The sequence below is a fragment of the Sinocyclocheilus rhinocerous genome, unplaced genomic scaffold (genome assembly GCF_001515625.1).
Source record: "Sinocyclocheilus rhinocerous isolate Xijiao unplaced genomic scaffold, SAMN03320098_v1.1 scaffold1111, whole genome shotgun sequence".
NCBI lineage: Eukaryota > Metazoa > Chordata > Actinopteri > Cypriniformes > Cyprinidae > Sinocyclocheilus > Sinocyclocheilus rhinocerous.
Window position 1 is genome coordinate 1,232,939 of NW_015655406.1, and position 16,077 is coordinate 1,249,015.

The 16,077-nt window shown below is 36.2% G+C and overlaps 1 protein-coding gene across 2 annotated transcripts in view; it reads left to right on the plus strand.

The window, feature by feature from the left end:
- The window catches only part of LOC107718214 (collagen alpha-1(VI) chain-like), a 34,463-nt gene extending 19,518 nt beyond the window's left edge, over positions 1-14,945 (plus strand). The window contains exons 24-35 of one of the 2 annotated variants that reach the window (XM_016525200.1): positions 85-120; positions 1,153-1,215; positions 7,548-7,613; positions 8,567-8,602; positions 9,862-9,898; positions 11,350-11,358; positions 11,468-11,592; positions 11,856-11,965; positions 12,152-12,338; positions 13,338-13,509; positions 13,606-13,635; positions 13,723-14,945. In XM_016525200.1, coding sequence (XP_016380686.1) covers positions 85-120; positions 1,153-1,215; positions 7,548-7,613; positions 8,567-8,602; positions 9,862-9,898; positions 11,350-11,358; positions 11,468-11,592; positions 11,856-11,965; positions 12,152-12,338; positions 13,338-13,509; positions 13,606-13,635; positions 13,723-14,315 — 1,464 coding nt within the window. In that variant the 3' untranslated portion in view covers positions 14,316-14,945. Of the gene's footprint in view, positions 1-84; positions 121-1,152; positions 1,216-7,547; positions 7,614-8,566; positions 8,603-9,861; positions 9,899-11,349; positions 11,359-11,467; positions 11,593-11,855; positions 11,966-12,151; positions 12,339-13,337; positions 13,510-13,605; positions 13,636-13,713 lie in introns of both variants that reach the window. The other variant, XM_016525201.1, reaches the window with a different exon arrangement.
- The last annotated feature ends 1,132 nt before the right edge of the window (positions 14,946-16,077 follow it).

Genomic DNA, 16,077 nt, shown 5'->3' on the forward strand with positions numbered 1-16,077 from the left:
CAATTTATTAAACATCTTGCCCGAAAAAATTAACATTCAGTGGAGTATCTGTATTGTTTAAGTGTGTGTTTTGTGTCTTTTTAGGGTTATCCTGGGCCCAGGGGAGATTCAGGAGCACCTGTAAGTATCCTGAACCCTACATAAGATCTAATTTTGAATACAACCCAATAGTGTTCAAGAAGTAAAAATCCCATTGATTGCTTCCAATGAGAAACTGATTTTGATTGATAGTGAGTAACACATTTAATTTATTAAGTAATGATATATGCTCATTTCAATTAAAAAAAAAATATTTACAGCAAAGCGCCAAATCAGTCTGCAGAGAGAGAGAGCCATTAATCACAGTTTCTGTTGCTGAAAAACCTCCCACTCTCATAAATCATTGAGAATGATGTAATCAAATCTCCCACTCTCAAACAGTTATATATTTTCATGTTTGAATATTTTGCATGAAACTTTAAACTTATAATCAGTGACTTAATATTTTATTAATGATAATTAATAAAATATTAATAACTATGTTATTAATATTTTATTAATGATAATTAATAACATAGTTAAATAGTTTATGTGAATGAGTAGTTTTTTCCTTCATCAAATACATACACTCTTGTGATTTTGTCGTATTTATTTATGTTTTTATTGATTTACTTTTATATATATATATAATTTTTTTTTTCTGTCATTTATCTTGGAGCTGATTTTTTTTTTCTTTTTTTAATCCCTATGGAGAAAATGAATGGGAAAATATCCTCTTCCCTGTACTCTACAACTGAGCGTATAATTCACGTCTGTGGTTATCATGAAACTCAAAATTATTTACAGATTAAACGATGGCCTCCATATGGAGGATGATGCTAATATTGAGAATGATTCATGTGATTTATTTGTGGTTTTTATTAGCATGCCTAACCGTTGATTCACAAATGTCTTGATTCATCAGGGGTTAGTGCATATGTGACTCACAGCAGGGATTCTGTATCGCAATAGAAGCACAACAGCTTATCCCTAGCAGATGTAAATTGTCTAGACTGTGGCTCTGAGTCCAGACGTCGAGAGGAGACGGCTGATGAGCTGACACAGCAAAGACAATTCCTCTTATCTAATCTCTCTTCTTCTCTCTTGCACTTTCTTTAAATTCTCACTTTCAAGGGTGGAAAAGGAACCCCTGGACCCAAGGGAGATGATGGAGAGCCAGGTGACCCTGGATTAGATGTGAGTCGTTTTAGATGCACTTGTGCTCATGACTATGTTTCACTCTCTTTTCTTTCTTTTCTCATTAGATTCTTTATCATTTTATCTCTTCGTCTCGTAGTCCAAGTTTTCCGTAGCTTGCATATCACTTTTCTCCCGTTTTTCTTCCCTTTTGACCTGTTTTTCTTTTCTTCTAAAGGAATGTTCTGGGTTCAATACAAGTTAAGCACTATCCAAAGCACTATCATCAAGGGCTTAAATCATGCAACTCTGCAACTTAAATCATGCAACTCTGCAACATGCAACTCTTTTGTTAAAATACTGCGCGGCATAAATGCAGCATCATGCAAATGCAAAAATTTGCAGACACCATTGCCATTATATTTCTGCATTTTAAAAAGGAAGAAATTACTTGTATTAACTTAGAACGTTCCTTTAGTATGTGTTTGTTAAAGGAATAGTTCACCAAAAATGAAAATCCTGTCATCATTTACTCACCTTCATGTTGTTCCAAACCCATAAGACTTTGGTTAATCTCACATACAGTCAGTCACACATACAGTACATCATGAAGAATCCTGGAGCTTCTCTCAGAGTTTGGTTGCCGTCTCCAGTGTTGAGTTCAGGCAGCTGTGTATTTCTTGTTGTCGTGGATTCAAGGAAGCAAAGTTTGGCTAATCTTTTTTAAGAAGGCTGTATTTTTATTCACCTTCGTTTCAAACAGCTAGAAAGGAAGTCATAAGGTACTTTATTTTGCCAGATTTTTTTTGTGAGAAAATCACATCAGAGCCAAGTTTTTTTCCCCAGTAAACTTACACAGGGTAAACAACTTTGTCATTCTTGAGACGTGTGATTATTCCAATCAGTTTGGAAAAACAAGATTGCTTGAGAGCAGAAATTCATTGGAAGTTCATGTTTAACACTTTTTTTTAAAAAGCCAGACTCCTCAGCTGGTTTACATTTTGTAACAGCCCCCACACACTTTCAGTCCAACAGATGGGTCTCCAGCACTCTCACAAAACAACATGTGCTGCAGAAGAGTCACAAGTTTGGATTGCTTGAGAGGAGAAATTCATTGGAAGTTCATGTTTAACACTTTTTTTAAAAAGCCAGACTCCTCAGCTGGTTTACATTTTGTAACAGCCCCCACACACTTTCAGTCCAACAGATGGGTCTCCAGCACTCTCACAAAACAACATGTGCTGCAGAAGAGTCACAAGTTTGGACACAAGGCTCTTTTTTGTGCAGATGATTGATTTTAGATGGTGGAAGTTGTGGTAAAGAGTTTTGTATTTGGTCTATTAAATGAAGACTCATGCTATCCGGTAAAGTTTAAATATGTTGTTTTAGAACAGCTAATAGGACATTTGTTGCAGTGGAGGCATTATTGGTAAAAATCTTGCATGTTCAAGATGCTTGATTTAGCCACTGCAGTAACATCTCTTCCTTTTGAGAGAATGCAATATCCATTTAGTACATTTTTAGGCATATTAGTGGTGCTTGCTAGTACATAGTATTTGATTTAACTCTTAAGAAACATTTTGCCACTTCATATGTGCTACATACATGAATAATGCCTTAAATCATATTACTTTTCTAAGCAGTCAGACTTTTTCTTGACAGATAATAAAACAGATGAGAAAAAGGCCATAAAGTTGCATTGTACTTGAGCCTTATCTTTGGCTGTTTTTTTTCTGATTCCACACATGTACAGACATCTCAAAGATGCAATCATTCTCTGCCCTGTCTGTGTTTACAAGTGGAAATATTCTGATTTCATCCCAAAATAAACTTCCCCATCCATCTGGGGTGTTAAAAAAAAACACTAGTAGCCTGAAAACAAAGAGTTTGATCCCGTGCATTCATCATTCAGGCTTATTCCCATCAGGAGATGGAAGTGTGTGGGGACTTGACAGGGAACCGACTGCAGATATGACGGCTAATATTGTTGTTTATGTTGTCTAGCTGTGCACTTCTGCAGTGCAATTTTTTGAGAAAACGGCCCACATGTTCAGTGCTTTGATCATTTAGGCCATTTTGCACATCTGCAGGATTAAGATAACAGCGTTTTCATCTTAGACAACGCTTTAGCGCTCAGTTTTCATTTGATCTAATCAGCAGGTAGATGTTGAGCAGTTTGTTTTGTAATCCAAGACCCCAAACTTGGATCCTAATGGAATAAATTGTACAACAGGACAAAAGCATGGACAGCAGACTTTGTAATGTCGCACCATACTGTGGATTGCATTTCATTGTCACTTCCTTACATCTGGAACATATGCATTGTAGGACTGGGCAGTATGACGCTATACTGTATACTGTGTGACGGTAGAAATATGTCAGTATAGTTAAAATTGAATTTATGTTGAGTTTATATGTTTATATTGTTTTTATTATATTTTCTTTGAATTTCCAGCTAAAAAAGAACGACATCATGTGATATAAAATGACCTTGAATGTCGGCTGTAAACATCACACATGCTTATATCAAAGCGCCAAGCTCATGTTTAATTTTTACATCGCTTCATTGTGGTTGTACAAGCCGACACAATGGCAATTAATACATATGCTCACAAGCTTTCATCTTCGGTCATCTGGAGTCGATTTTTGGGGATCGAACGCCCAGACTGCTTCGCTATTCATCACTGTGTTTGGCTTTGTCCATGCAAAACCAAAAACTTCAAGGAAGTGGTGGAGACATGCATATGTGGAAGAATTGTTTTGCAGCTGTTGGCATTTCATGGTTCTTTCTTTAGAAATGATGTTCTAATTTTAAAATGATTGCTCTCTCACACCAAAAGAGAGACATTGAGAGAATAGAGAGAGTTAGTTTTTTGTTTGTTTGTTGAGCAGTGATAGAATGCACACTCCAGATGTTTGGGCTCCAGAAATGCCTTTATTAATCATACGGGATGTTTACATGCCACACACATTTTGCAGCAGATGTGTGTAAACAGTTTTCACATGGTGATCTTTCTATTAAGACATTTACAGTATACCCTTTCTACAGACTTCTGATATTGGCTGTGTTTGCTAAGGCTGTTGCTGTTTAGCAAATTTTAATTAAGTATTAAACTTGTTATATCGGTGTGTTATAAAGTGTTCAGACACATTTTGTTTAGCTAGAAGAGATCACTTAGAACATATTTGGCGCCTAAAACATGAAAAGGCAATGGCTATAGATAGATGCACTCAAAGTTCAACCACACACACACACACACACACAGACAGACACACACACACACACACACACACACACACACACTGCTCACAAGATCCTGGGCTAGTGCTCGTTTTGGAGGGTTTAATTTTACTGACTAAAGACCCCCTGCAAAAGTTTTCAGTAGTTTATCATACTAAGATTCATTTAAACAATGGAAACATGCATTTGGTTGTGCAAAGATCAGAAAGAAGCAAACTGACTATAATTCCAAAAGAAATCATTAGCAGAATTGCAGAGGCCATAAATTAAAATGTTTACTACATGTTTTACAACTGAATCTTAAAGGGGTCATATGATGCTTTTTTAAAGATCATTATTTTGTGTATTTGGTGTAACAGAATATGTTGACATGCTTTAATGTTCAAAAAACACATTATTTTTCAAATACTGTACATTATTGTAGGTCCTCTATGCCCCGCCTCTCTCAAACGCTTCGTTTTCTACAAAGACTGGCCAGAGTCTCTTCATAATAAACATCAGATTCAGAGGGGATAACATCCACAATAATGCAGAAGGAAGAACAATTTAACATGCTGAACAATGATTTAGAGTTCAGTTAAACTGCTGTGATTGAACACACACGTGAATGTTTGGGCTACAGAAAGGCCTTTATTAATCAAATGCAATATTTACATGATAACTAAACATTTTGCAGCATATGTGTCTCAAATGTTTAAACTTTACACACAGCTGATCTCTCTGTTTATGAAGACATCTGTTATTAGTAGATTTGCTAAGGCGATCACTATTACTGCTTCTCATACTTAGGGTGCAACTCGTCAAACATTGTTTTTTAAATACTTTTATAATCAATTAAACATGGTATCAACAACCAGAACACCTTAGCAGCCGAATAGCAACATGCTATGATCAACTCAGAATACCTATAGCATATAGTAGCATGCTAGCATGCTAGTTTGTATGTTCATTTTGTTGATAAATAGAGCCAAACTGAACTGTGTCTGAATCAATAGAATATTAGCGACCAGACTGTTTGATATGGAATCTCATTTGCAAGATATAAACTCGTAATTCAGAGAAAAAAGTCAGAATTGTGGAGATGGTCCTCGCTGCAGAACACAAGATCCAGGGGGCGAGGTTGGATCCAGATTCAACTCCTCCCACCTTACATATACCTAAACCTACCCATCTCCACCCCCTGATCCCTAAACCCACCCATCTCCACCCCTAAACCTACTATCTCCACCCCCTAGATGTGGATCCAACCACGCCCCCTGGATCTTTGTTCTGCAGTGAGGGGCTACTGGAATTGTGAGATAAACAGTCGCAGTTACCTTTTTTTTAAATTCTGTGCCGGAAATAAGCAATTCTTTTCCTTGTTTTTCAGAATTCTGAGAAATAAACTAAGAGATAATCACAAGAAAAAAAGTCAAAATTGCAAGTTTATAATTTGGAGTTTATAAATCGCAACTGCGAGATATACTGTAAACTCAGAATTGAAGAAAAGTCGAAATTTTTAGATACAAACTTTGTATTGTGAGATAAAATGTCTCAATTTTTACGAGACATAAATTCAGTTGCAAAATATTAACTTCTTTAAATAAGTCTGAAATGCAAGATGATAACTCACAGTTCTGAGAAGAAAAGTCTTAGTGTATTTATAACTGACTTGTTTATTATTTATTCTGACTTTATATTTCATAATTCAGACTTTTTTCTCACAATTGCACAACTCAGAATTGCAAGATTTTCAGAACTGTGAGATGTAAACTCGCAATTCTGAGAAAAAAAAAGTCTAAGAAGAAAAGTCTTATTGCAAGTTTATAACTGATTTATTTATATTCTGACTGTCAAAATGTACATTTTTCTCACAATTGTGAGTTTACATTTCACAATTCGGACTTTTCTGTTTATTTACTTTTTCTAAGATTCCTCTAGTACAGCTGTCAGGTGATTTGGTCACTTTATCTGCGTTTGTTTGAAGCGTGCATAAACACTGCATACATACACTGCATTGATTATACATATTAACAGTGATATATGTTTATTTTTCTAGGTGAATGTGTTATAACTTGGCAAAATTGATGTATTTATTATGTTTGTGCTAATGCAAAGTGTTTGATTTAATGCTGTGTACATTATTTTGTATACATTGATATTCAGGGCCTCACATCTGTTCCATATGAGCCATGAAGGTGCTTTGCTCTTCCTTATGTTTGGCTCTGCCTTTCTGCTTTCTAAGACTGTTTGGAAATGTTTTCCTGTCCTTGTAAACAATTGATTGGGCTCCTCCGGCCTCTCCCAAACCAAAGGGGCCCACACTTGGTCTCGTATCTGTCAAGGTAATCACAATGAGCCAAAACAATATTGGCGTGACGGCATCATTTAACCTTGTTCCTACTGTGAGCTCGCTAGGAAAACGTCTGTGACAGTTGTGGACTTTGAAGTGAGGAATTTGAAGGTAATTGAAGCAGCATGGGAGAAACGACTTGAAAATGGGGACAGGTGGTTAGTATTATCTCACCGCCTGACCTTAATGAAGGGATGAATGTATCTGCTGGGCTGGAGGCAGAACTGTGCAGAGGCAGCTGAATTATTGGCGACCATCTAAATTGTTTATATGGTGCGAGATAGTTGTCTGGGAGAGTTTGAAACAGCTGATTGCGATGCTTATAGTAATAATATAATAGTGATGTCCAAAAGTCTGAAAATCTGGAATCAAGAGTCTAATTTAAACCTGGAAATTAGCAGATGAAATTATGCCATTGTTGACATAACTGTTATATTTTAACTATTATAATTTAAAATAATATTTTCTCTTTAAATGCTATACTGATAATATAATTTTAATGTAAATAATAATATTAGAAAAAAGGCAAATAGTGGCACATTTTCACAAGTGGATCCCTCTGCATAAAATGTAATAGTCACAAATGGGACACACAGAAAATGCTAACTAAATAAAAATTATACACTCATTTTACTTAATATTGACTAAATCTCTAAATGTTTCTAAATTCACAAAATATACAATTTTAACATAAATATTTAATATAAATATTTTTTATTTACAATGTAAATGACAGATATTCACCATATTAAAATAGTACAGCTACTAATAACAACATTGTATTTTCCAGCCTAAATGTTTATATGTTGTGTTCCACAGAATAACAGACCAGGACTACCTGGGCCTAAAGGACCCAAAGGTCACAGAGGACCGGAAGGAAAAGATGTGAGTGCACCATTTCATGTTTTTAGCTACCGGTGTATGTAATGTAAGGGTTAATTATAAAAGTTGACATATTCGTTCATATCATGATTCATGTTCTCCAATGAACGTTCATATGAGCACATTATTCTGCACCATTTATAGTGTTTATGTCAGTATCCTGGCATACTTTAAACACTGCATCCATATTTTGGATCAGTGAAACAAAACAAAACATACTGATCTGCTGTTAGAGTCTTGGAACTTTTGAGATCTGCATCAAATGTCTGACATCCAAAGGCACAAAAAAGTTCAGTTCGACTTTTTGTTGAGATATTCAATGGAATGTGATCAACAAATCTAACCCCGAAATTTTGGCCAAATAAAAGTGAGAAAAACAAGTTTTATTGGTAGCTTGAGATAGTATCAAAAACACTACTGGCCACATTTGACTTGCTCACTTAACCTAAAATATGTCAAAAACCTGGAACTAAACCTGATTAAAGATAAAATAAAAAAAATCAAAAATCAAAATCAGATACATTTACAAGATGATTGACGTTATTATATTTTCAGAAGTAATCAACCCGGCTCTTACACTGTCCAGAGAAGCCAAGAGAAGTTTTTAAGTGTACAGATCTTCAGTTATGTAGAACGGTTCTGAACAGCAATGAGTTATGGGAGTGTGGGAAGGGACATTTTTCTCAGCCTGCAATTTTGTGATGTTCCTCTTTGCCACTGGATGACATCCAGAGAGGAGGAGACTTGACGGTCTCAAAAATGCTCTTATTTGGAAAGAGATTCAGAGCTTCTTTGCTCTGGCAGAATTATATCTGTGTAGCACAAAACAAAGCAGACAGTGACCTTTGCACAGACCTCTTTATGTTGTTCGATATTACAGAAGGAGTTATATTTGCATTTGGTGTGTGACTTCATGTGCACATCGTACATTTCATCTGTCTTTTTTTCATGCACAGGGACCAATAGGACCACCTGGGCCTCAAGGAACTGATGTGAGTGAATTTACTTTAAACAAACTGAGTTTAATTGAATGCACAAATCTAAGAAAGGCACACATTATTGGATATAGTCTAATGCAAATGTTCCAGCACAGTTCCTGAATTAAGAGACAAAGAGCAGTGCAAATGGTGACAGTGCTCTTGATAATAAATGATTCTGGACATTCCACGATTCACTTTCCGTTATTTTTGTGAATTCCACATCGCTGACAGTCAGTAGCGATGGAAATCTCTAGCCAAGGCCCAAGCACATACTAGACTACTCCTTTTGTGGAATAAAAGCATCTTTCTATAGCACACAACAGCTGGCTTGTTCCAATTGCATATGCAATTAAATGAATGCATGACACTATAGATGTGCCGTATTTAAGAGTGACATTTAGATTTTGTACATTAAAAAAAAAAAAAAAAAAATTCTATAATTCTTAAAGTTTTTTTTATCCCCCAAAACATTAAATTAAGTGACCATTAGACTGTTTCGACCATTATAAAATTAAACAGGCTGTTATTTTACTACTGTGCTTTTAAGACATCAGTTTAAACAAGTATTTTCACATATGTTTTTAACGTTCCATTGTGACAGGTTTACTAAGCAATCTGTGCTAAAATGTGCTGCATACATTTTTAAAATCGCACTGACAATGGACCTTAAACTTCAGCTGCTCGTTTCTACTCGTTCTTCAGAAGGATCTGCAGAGCTGTAGGTGCTACACCACCAGAAACTGCTCAAAGTGTACCACATTTTACATTTATTATTAGTTATTCTGGTTTGTAGGAATATTATAATCTCTCTCTTAGTACTGTGACAAGTTTCTGAATGCCAAGTATGCGTTGTTGATATGTAAATATGGTATGGTATTATGTGTACAAAGTATTTTAAATGTCTGATATCCAAAAAAAAAAAATTTTCAATAAATTGCCTCTTTTTTTACTGGAGAGAAAGATTTTAATTTTTTTAGTACAATCTTTTTTATTAAAAAATTGGGAAATTTAATTCCTGATTACCTCTTTGTTGCATGTTGGTATAGTATGTGCTTTCATCCTTCAGCACAAGAGGAAATGCACTTTTAAAAAGTGTATTTGCAGTGATTTACAGAGTCTTTGAGGAGTGTTGTGCACAAAGTGCAGCAAAATTTCCTGTAATTAAAACAACATGGATGTGTGGCTCCATTTTGTGATACAAAATATAAACAGAGAAAATCAGTTGCAGAGGCAGCAGTCTTCTCTATTACTGTCTGTCTCTCTCTTTGTAGGAATGTGAGATTCTGGATATCATCATGAAGATGTGCTGTGAGTAGACCTGTTTTTGTATTTACCCATGACTCACTATTCCATTTCACTACCTCCATAAATGGTGTACTGCCTGTCACCCACATTGATTTAACAACGTAATGTTGGCTCGTGCCATAAAGTGATGATACAGCAATCCACCTAGCCAGCTCAGTGTTCACAAAAACTCATTCAGTGTGTTCATTCAGTGTTCACAACTTCGTTTTCAAAAACGTAATACCACCATTTCAATATAAATGTGCTTTTTTCCCAAAACACTGTGGAAGAAATCATGCATTCATATGATATGTCATATGTAAATAATTATTCAGATTATTAAGTCACAGAATCATCTCTTAATTGTTTTTGAAAGGATATTCATTGTTTTGTTTCATAACTCTTGTTGGAGCCGTAGCCTTTAACCCAGAATGGATTCATTTAAATGCGCATATTGTGCACGTTTATCATAAACATTCGTTTTGGAAGCTTAACTTAGATATTTAATATCACCATCTGGGCATGTGAAAGCAGGACTAATCCAGTTGGAGAGAAAACACTGATTATTTGAACAGAATTGTGTAAAGGTTCAGTGTGAAAGCACACGCCAGTTTGAAGGAAGGGGATTCGACAGTATTAACCAATCAGATGCAATAATATGTAGTGGGCTGCTGTTTTACTTAATACGGCCCATATTTTGGGGAAATTAAGGTTTTCCCCATACGACCCTTGGGCTTTAGCCCTGTGCATTCATCATCTTGAGTTGCTGCTGTAATAATAATAATAATAATAAAAAAATAAAAAAACTGACACTTGTCGTGTCAGTAATTTTATAAATTACATTAGTCATGTACGATAAAACACTATGAGTCATAAATATAAATCAGTGTTCAAAATGTATTATGAATGAAACCTGAGGGGCCAGAAAAAAGCAGACAAAATTGTCCAAAATAAAAAATATCTGTTTCAGCCAACAAGACAAATAGGTCAGACCATTCATTTGAGATTAGGCTGCTTTGTGTCTGTTAGAGTTTTACCATTTATTTTTACTCCCAAGCATATTACTTTTGCGTTGTTCTGTCCAGACTTTCACAGATTGGTTTATTTTATGTCTGTATATTAGAGGCTTATGTAAGCCATTGTTCTGTTCATTATTGCCACCAAAGATTAAACACAGATTATGCTCTTTTTGAAATTCTGCTTTTGGATTGTAAATTCAAACATAAGATAATAAAACTGTCAGCTATTTTGGTCAGAGCATTAACTGATTTTTTTTAAGCGTGAATGAATAAATGCGTTTTATGAATGCTTATTATTTCCAGATTAGATTCTTCCATCTGTAAAACTGTTAAATAATTGTGGATCCCTTACTGTGAATGTTTTAACAGAACATGCGTTTCTGATCTGCCTGATATTGTGAAATTTGATGCAAATGTAATGTGTTCTCTCTTTCTTCCTTAATTTCTTTCTTTCAGCTTGCTGTGGTAAGTCCCAAGAATTTGAAGTATATTAAAAATATATAATTAAAAATATGAGATTTTATTTAGTGTTTTGGAATGCCATCTTCCCTATAAGCATGTTTTTTTGTTTAAGAATGCAAATGCGGACCCCTGGACATTGCATTCATTGTGGACAGCTCTGAGAGTATTGGAGCTTCTAACTTTGCCATCGCTAAAGACTTCATTGTGACGGTAATGGACAGGCTCAAGTTAAGACAGGTAAACTTTTTAGATCACTATGAGACTCATTAACATTTCAGTTATCTGTCAACTTTGATTTGTTGAGTTATAACAAGCATATACACAGAGGGAGACACATTTTTTTATTCAGATTAGTGGTCGACCGAAATGGGGTTTTCAATGGTTGATTAATAAATTATTACATTTGGTCCTCCTCTCCAATGTTGAATATGTGGCTACATACTAGATGCATAAGCTCTTTTGAATGAATTTCACTTAAGTTTCCTCATTGTTTCTTTCAGTTTGGTGCCAATGAGTCTCGTATTGGCGTGGTGCAGTACAGCGGTGCTAGTGCTCAGGAGGTCGTACAGCTTGGTGACCCCAACATTAAGACCCTGACAGACCTAAAACAGTATGAAATATCAATGTTCTCTTGTTAAAAGCCACAGTCTGCACACAATATGGCAAAAACAACTTCAAGATACGCTTCTGTGGCTGGAAACAATTTGTTTTCTCATCATACGAGCTTGCATTTTGTGCGCATGTCTGGCATTGTGTCTGAAGAATTAAAGAAAAATGATCTTGTCGTTCACTTTAGAGCTGTGAAAGACTTGCGCTGGCTGGCTGAAGCCACGTACACTGGAGAAGCTCTGCAGTACTCGCTAAACAACATGATTAGCAAGCTTGTGACGGAGAAGAGCGTGGTCATTGTCCTTACTGATGGACGCTCCGACACCTTAAGGGACAAAGTGCCCCTAAACGTGCTGTGTGGCAAGGGACTGAAGGTAAACTTGGACAACATTTAAAAAAAAAAAAAAAAAAAAAAAAAACGTGCCTCAACTTATATTTTTGCAACACTCCTGTACATAACCGTACAATTCCATTTTCCAATTCCCAGCTGAAAGAAACACTGGTTGCAGTAAAGCACCAACAACTTTTATTCCTGTTAATAAATTAATCAATTAATCAGGATTTATTTTTGCACAGTTCCTTGCACAATGACCTCAAAATACTTTTACCATAGCATATGATTTATAAACTTATACATTTTGACAATTGCATCACATAACCAGCATCATATGTATGGCCATCCTGATATAGTAAACTTGATTGGTAGCACACCTGGTACAGCATTGCATTTGCGATGCGGAGCACTCAGGTACGAGTCCCCCCAAAAAGAGCTAAAATTGCATGGTTGCTTCAGCATACAAATTTTTATCTTGCGTTTGCTTTTGTTAAAAAGCATTGATAAGGTTCATTGTAAGGTTTAGTATTTTCAGACATGATCTTTTAACGCCGCTCACTGGACATTTAATTTCTGAACTGCCGCGATATGTACAACAACCAACATTATAATAAAACATTGCCAAATTCACGTACTTCTGTTTCGGATTAAGCTGAGCATGCTTTTAGTGCCTCTCACTGGATATTTAAGTTTGAAAGTGTAGCAAAATGTGCAAGAAGCAACATAATATAATTTTGCAGAAGTGGCACATTTTTCCAATGACCCTGCATTGAACTTTGTGCTAATCAACTAATGCAGCTGTGTGGATTTTTGAGGAGGTGTATAAAAACGGCTTCCACAGAAGTTAAATTGATTATTCAATGATATGAATCAAATATCCCACAGTTGTGATGTTTGGTTAAGGAAAACTTGTGATAAAATTACATTTAATGTTATTGGCATGCAAGTACGGTCCCATGACATGAGGTTAAATAAAATCCACAACCAGAAAGGATGTCCCGGTAGATGGAAACTTTGACTCTCTTCTGGTTTCTGGCAGGTTGGTGGCGTTGGAGTGACGGATTATGCAGAAAGGCAGCCCAATCCAGAACAGCTTGATGAGGTTGTGTGTAAAGATGATCCCAGAGAAGGCTTCTCCTTTGTCTTAAACAACTTTGGTCTTCTTTTGGATGACAGTTTCCTGCAAAACCTGACTGAGAAAATCTGTGAAGGTAGGTTAAGTACTGTATCTACTGCACATCTAGGGAGCTTTGTGGGTTCTGGATTTGATTTTGAGAGATATTTACAACGTTGGGCTTTTTTCACAGACAAGAAGTGTCCCACCTATACTTGTCCAAGTAAGTATTGATTTGAGAATACAAACCACATTTGTCAGTGTTTTGACCATGAGATGATAATGGTTACACCTTCTTCCTCTTGTCCAGTTTCATTTATTGACACCACTGATGTCCTCATCATGATGGACAGCTCGGCCAGCGTGGGCTCCAAGAACTTTGAGATGACCAAGGACTTCGCAGAAATGCTGGCTAAGCGCTTTTTGTCAGCAGAAAGAGGAAACTTCCAGGTCAGGGTTGGTGTTGGCCAGTACAGCAACAATGCCAACATAGAGGCCGAATTTGCCTCAAATTCCACCCAGGTGGTTGCTCAAATCGCAGAAGCCAAGTTCCAGAATGCAGGTACTCAGGTAACAAATGCTCTAAACTTCGCCATTGAGCGCTTCAGAGGCGGTAGAACGAGGAAGAAGAAGCTGCTGGTGTTTTCAGATGGTCGTTCCCAAGGCGTCAACATCAACCAGATTGAAAAAGCCGTGGAGCAGGTGAGCAATGCTGGCATTGAGCTGTATGTGCTGGCCGCGGGCAACCAGGTAAACGAGGCGCACCTGCGCACCTTGGTGAGCCGAGGCCGTACCTATGACAACACGTATGCCTACCACCACCTTTTCAAAGTACCCGACTACCGCTCATTGGTTACTGGGGTCTTTTACCAAACTGTATCCCGCAAGATTTCCCTGGAGTAGTATAGCACAAGCTTTTATTGTTTTCATTTTTTGTCTATTTTTCATGTGAATGATATATCTGAACTTAAAAGGTTTTTCATAGTCTCTGTTTCATTTAATAAAAGACAGTAAATGATTGTGTCAGAATTCTTAAAAAAATACCTACTTTTTATGTTACTTACTTCTTTGTAAAGTAAAGGGATTATTCAAGCCATTTCACAGTTTACGTCAGTTGTTGGAGTTAGTTCTAGTGCTTTGACTATATGACTGTATTTAGTTTGATGTCCTTTTTTTTCTCTGGTCAGGAGCTGAAATCTCTATGATGATGCAGACTTAGACTCTTTAAAATGCATTAAAAAAAAAACAATTGTATCTTGCAGTAAGGGTCCTGCAACCAAGTCCTAGCAATTCTTTATCTGCATTAGTCTGTGGTACACTTAATTGTTAGCATTAAAAATAAAACTTGAATATAAATTTGGTGCTACCAATGTCAACACTACACTAGTTCCTTTAGTTATTCAAATGCAGGCTTCTTCAAAATTGTTCTTCAAGAATTTACCAACAGGTTTCTTGTGTCCAAAATGTATTTGAGACCAGCCTCAGGGCTATTGTAAAGGTATTTGAAATAAAGGATGCTACACCCCACCACTACAACACGACTCTGTCGTGTCTGTCTTGAAAAACATCTGCATGCTCAAATTCCACAATCCACCAAAAGACACTGTGGATGATTACTGTCAGTTTACTTGTCATGAATTGCTTTTCTCAGTAATTTATCTCCTTGCATATGCAACAAATTTTCAAGTATTTACTGTCTTCCATCAATTTATGGCTACTTTACATTTGAAAATCTGACTTAAGCCAATGAATGCTATCAAGGAACAAAAATATGATCTATTGAAGTTATATGGTTCAACTAAATTTTGTAGTTATATGCTAATTTTTTCCTTAAAAAATGCATAAGTAAAGATAAATTATTAAATATAGAGAGGAAGATGCAACAATAAATGAAGTAATTTTTGCACTCTGCAAGGGGTCTTCAACGTTTTTCAGGGAAATGACCCCTTACATACCAAATGTGTCAAGCAGAGCTACATATTAAGCATAAGCATTGCTGGTTTTAGTTTCTCACCCATTACATTTATCAGTGACCCCTCTGTCTTCTCTTTTTACCCAGCTGTCTTCCAGCAGTTTGAGCCGGTTACATTCTCACATCTTTTTGACATAGTTAAACAGCTACGTCCTACAAACTGCCCCCTTGACAGTATCCCTGCACGCTTAGTTAAAGATGTTTTTAACACTGTTGGGTCAAGCATTGTATCTTTGGTTAATACCTCTCTCAGCTTGGGGTGTGTACCAGCTGTTTTTAAACATGCTATTGTGCAACCGCTTTTAAAAAAGAATAATCTGGACCCTTCAATTCTGTCTCATTTTAGACCTATTTCTAAACTCCCCTTTTTATCGAAAGTCTTGGAGAGAGTTGTCTTTAATCAATTTGATGAATTTAGTATTTATGAAAAATTCCAGTCTGGTTTTAAGCCCCGTCACAGTACTGAAACTGCCCTTTTAAGAGTTTTTAATGATCTTCTTCTAGCTGTTGACTCAGGTAACTCTGCTGTCTTAGTGCTTTTAGATTTGACTGCGGCCTTTGATACGGTCAACCACTCGATTCTTTTATACTTTTATTCTTTTATACCCTCTACACTGATTCGCTCTCGCCCTTTAAACTCACTCTCAGTTTCTCGCTTCTGTCAAGCTTTCACTGCCTCTAATTCTCCTTTTA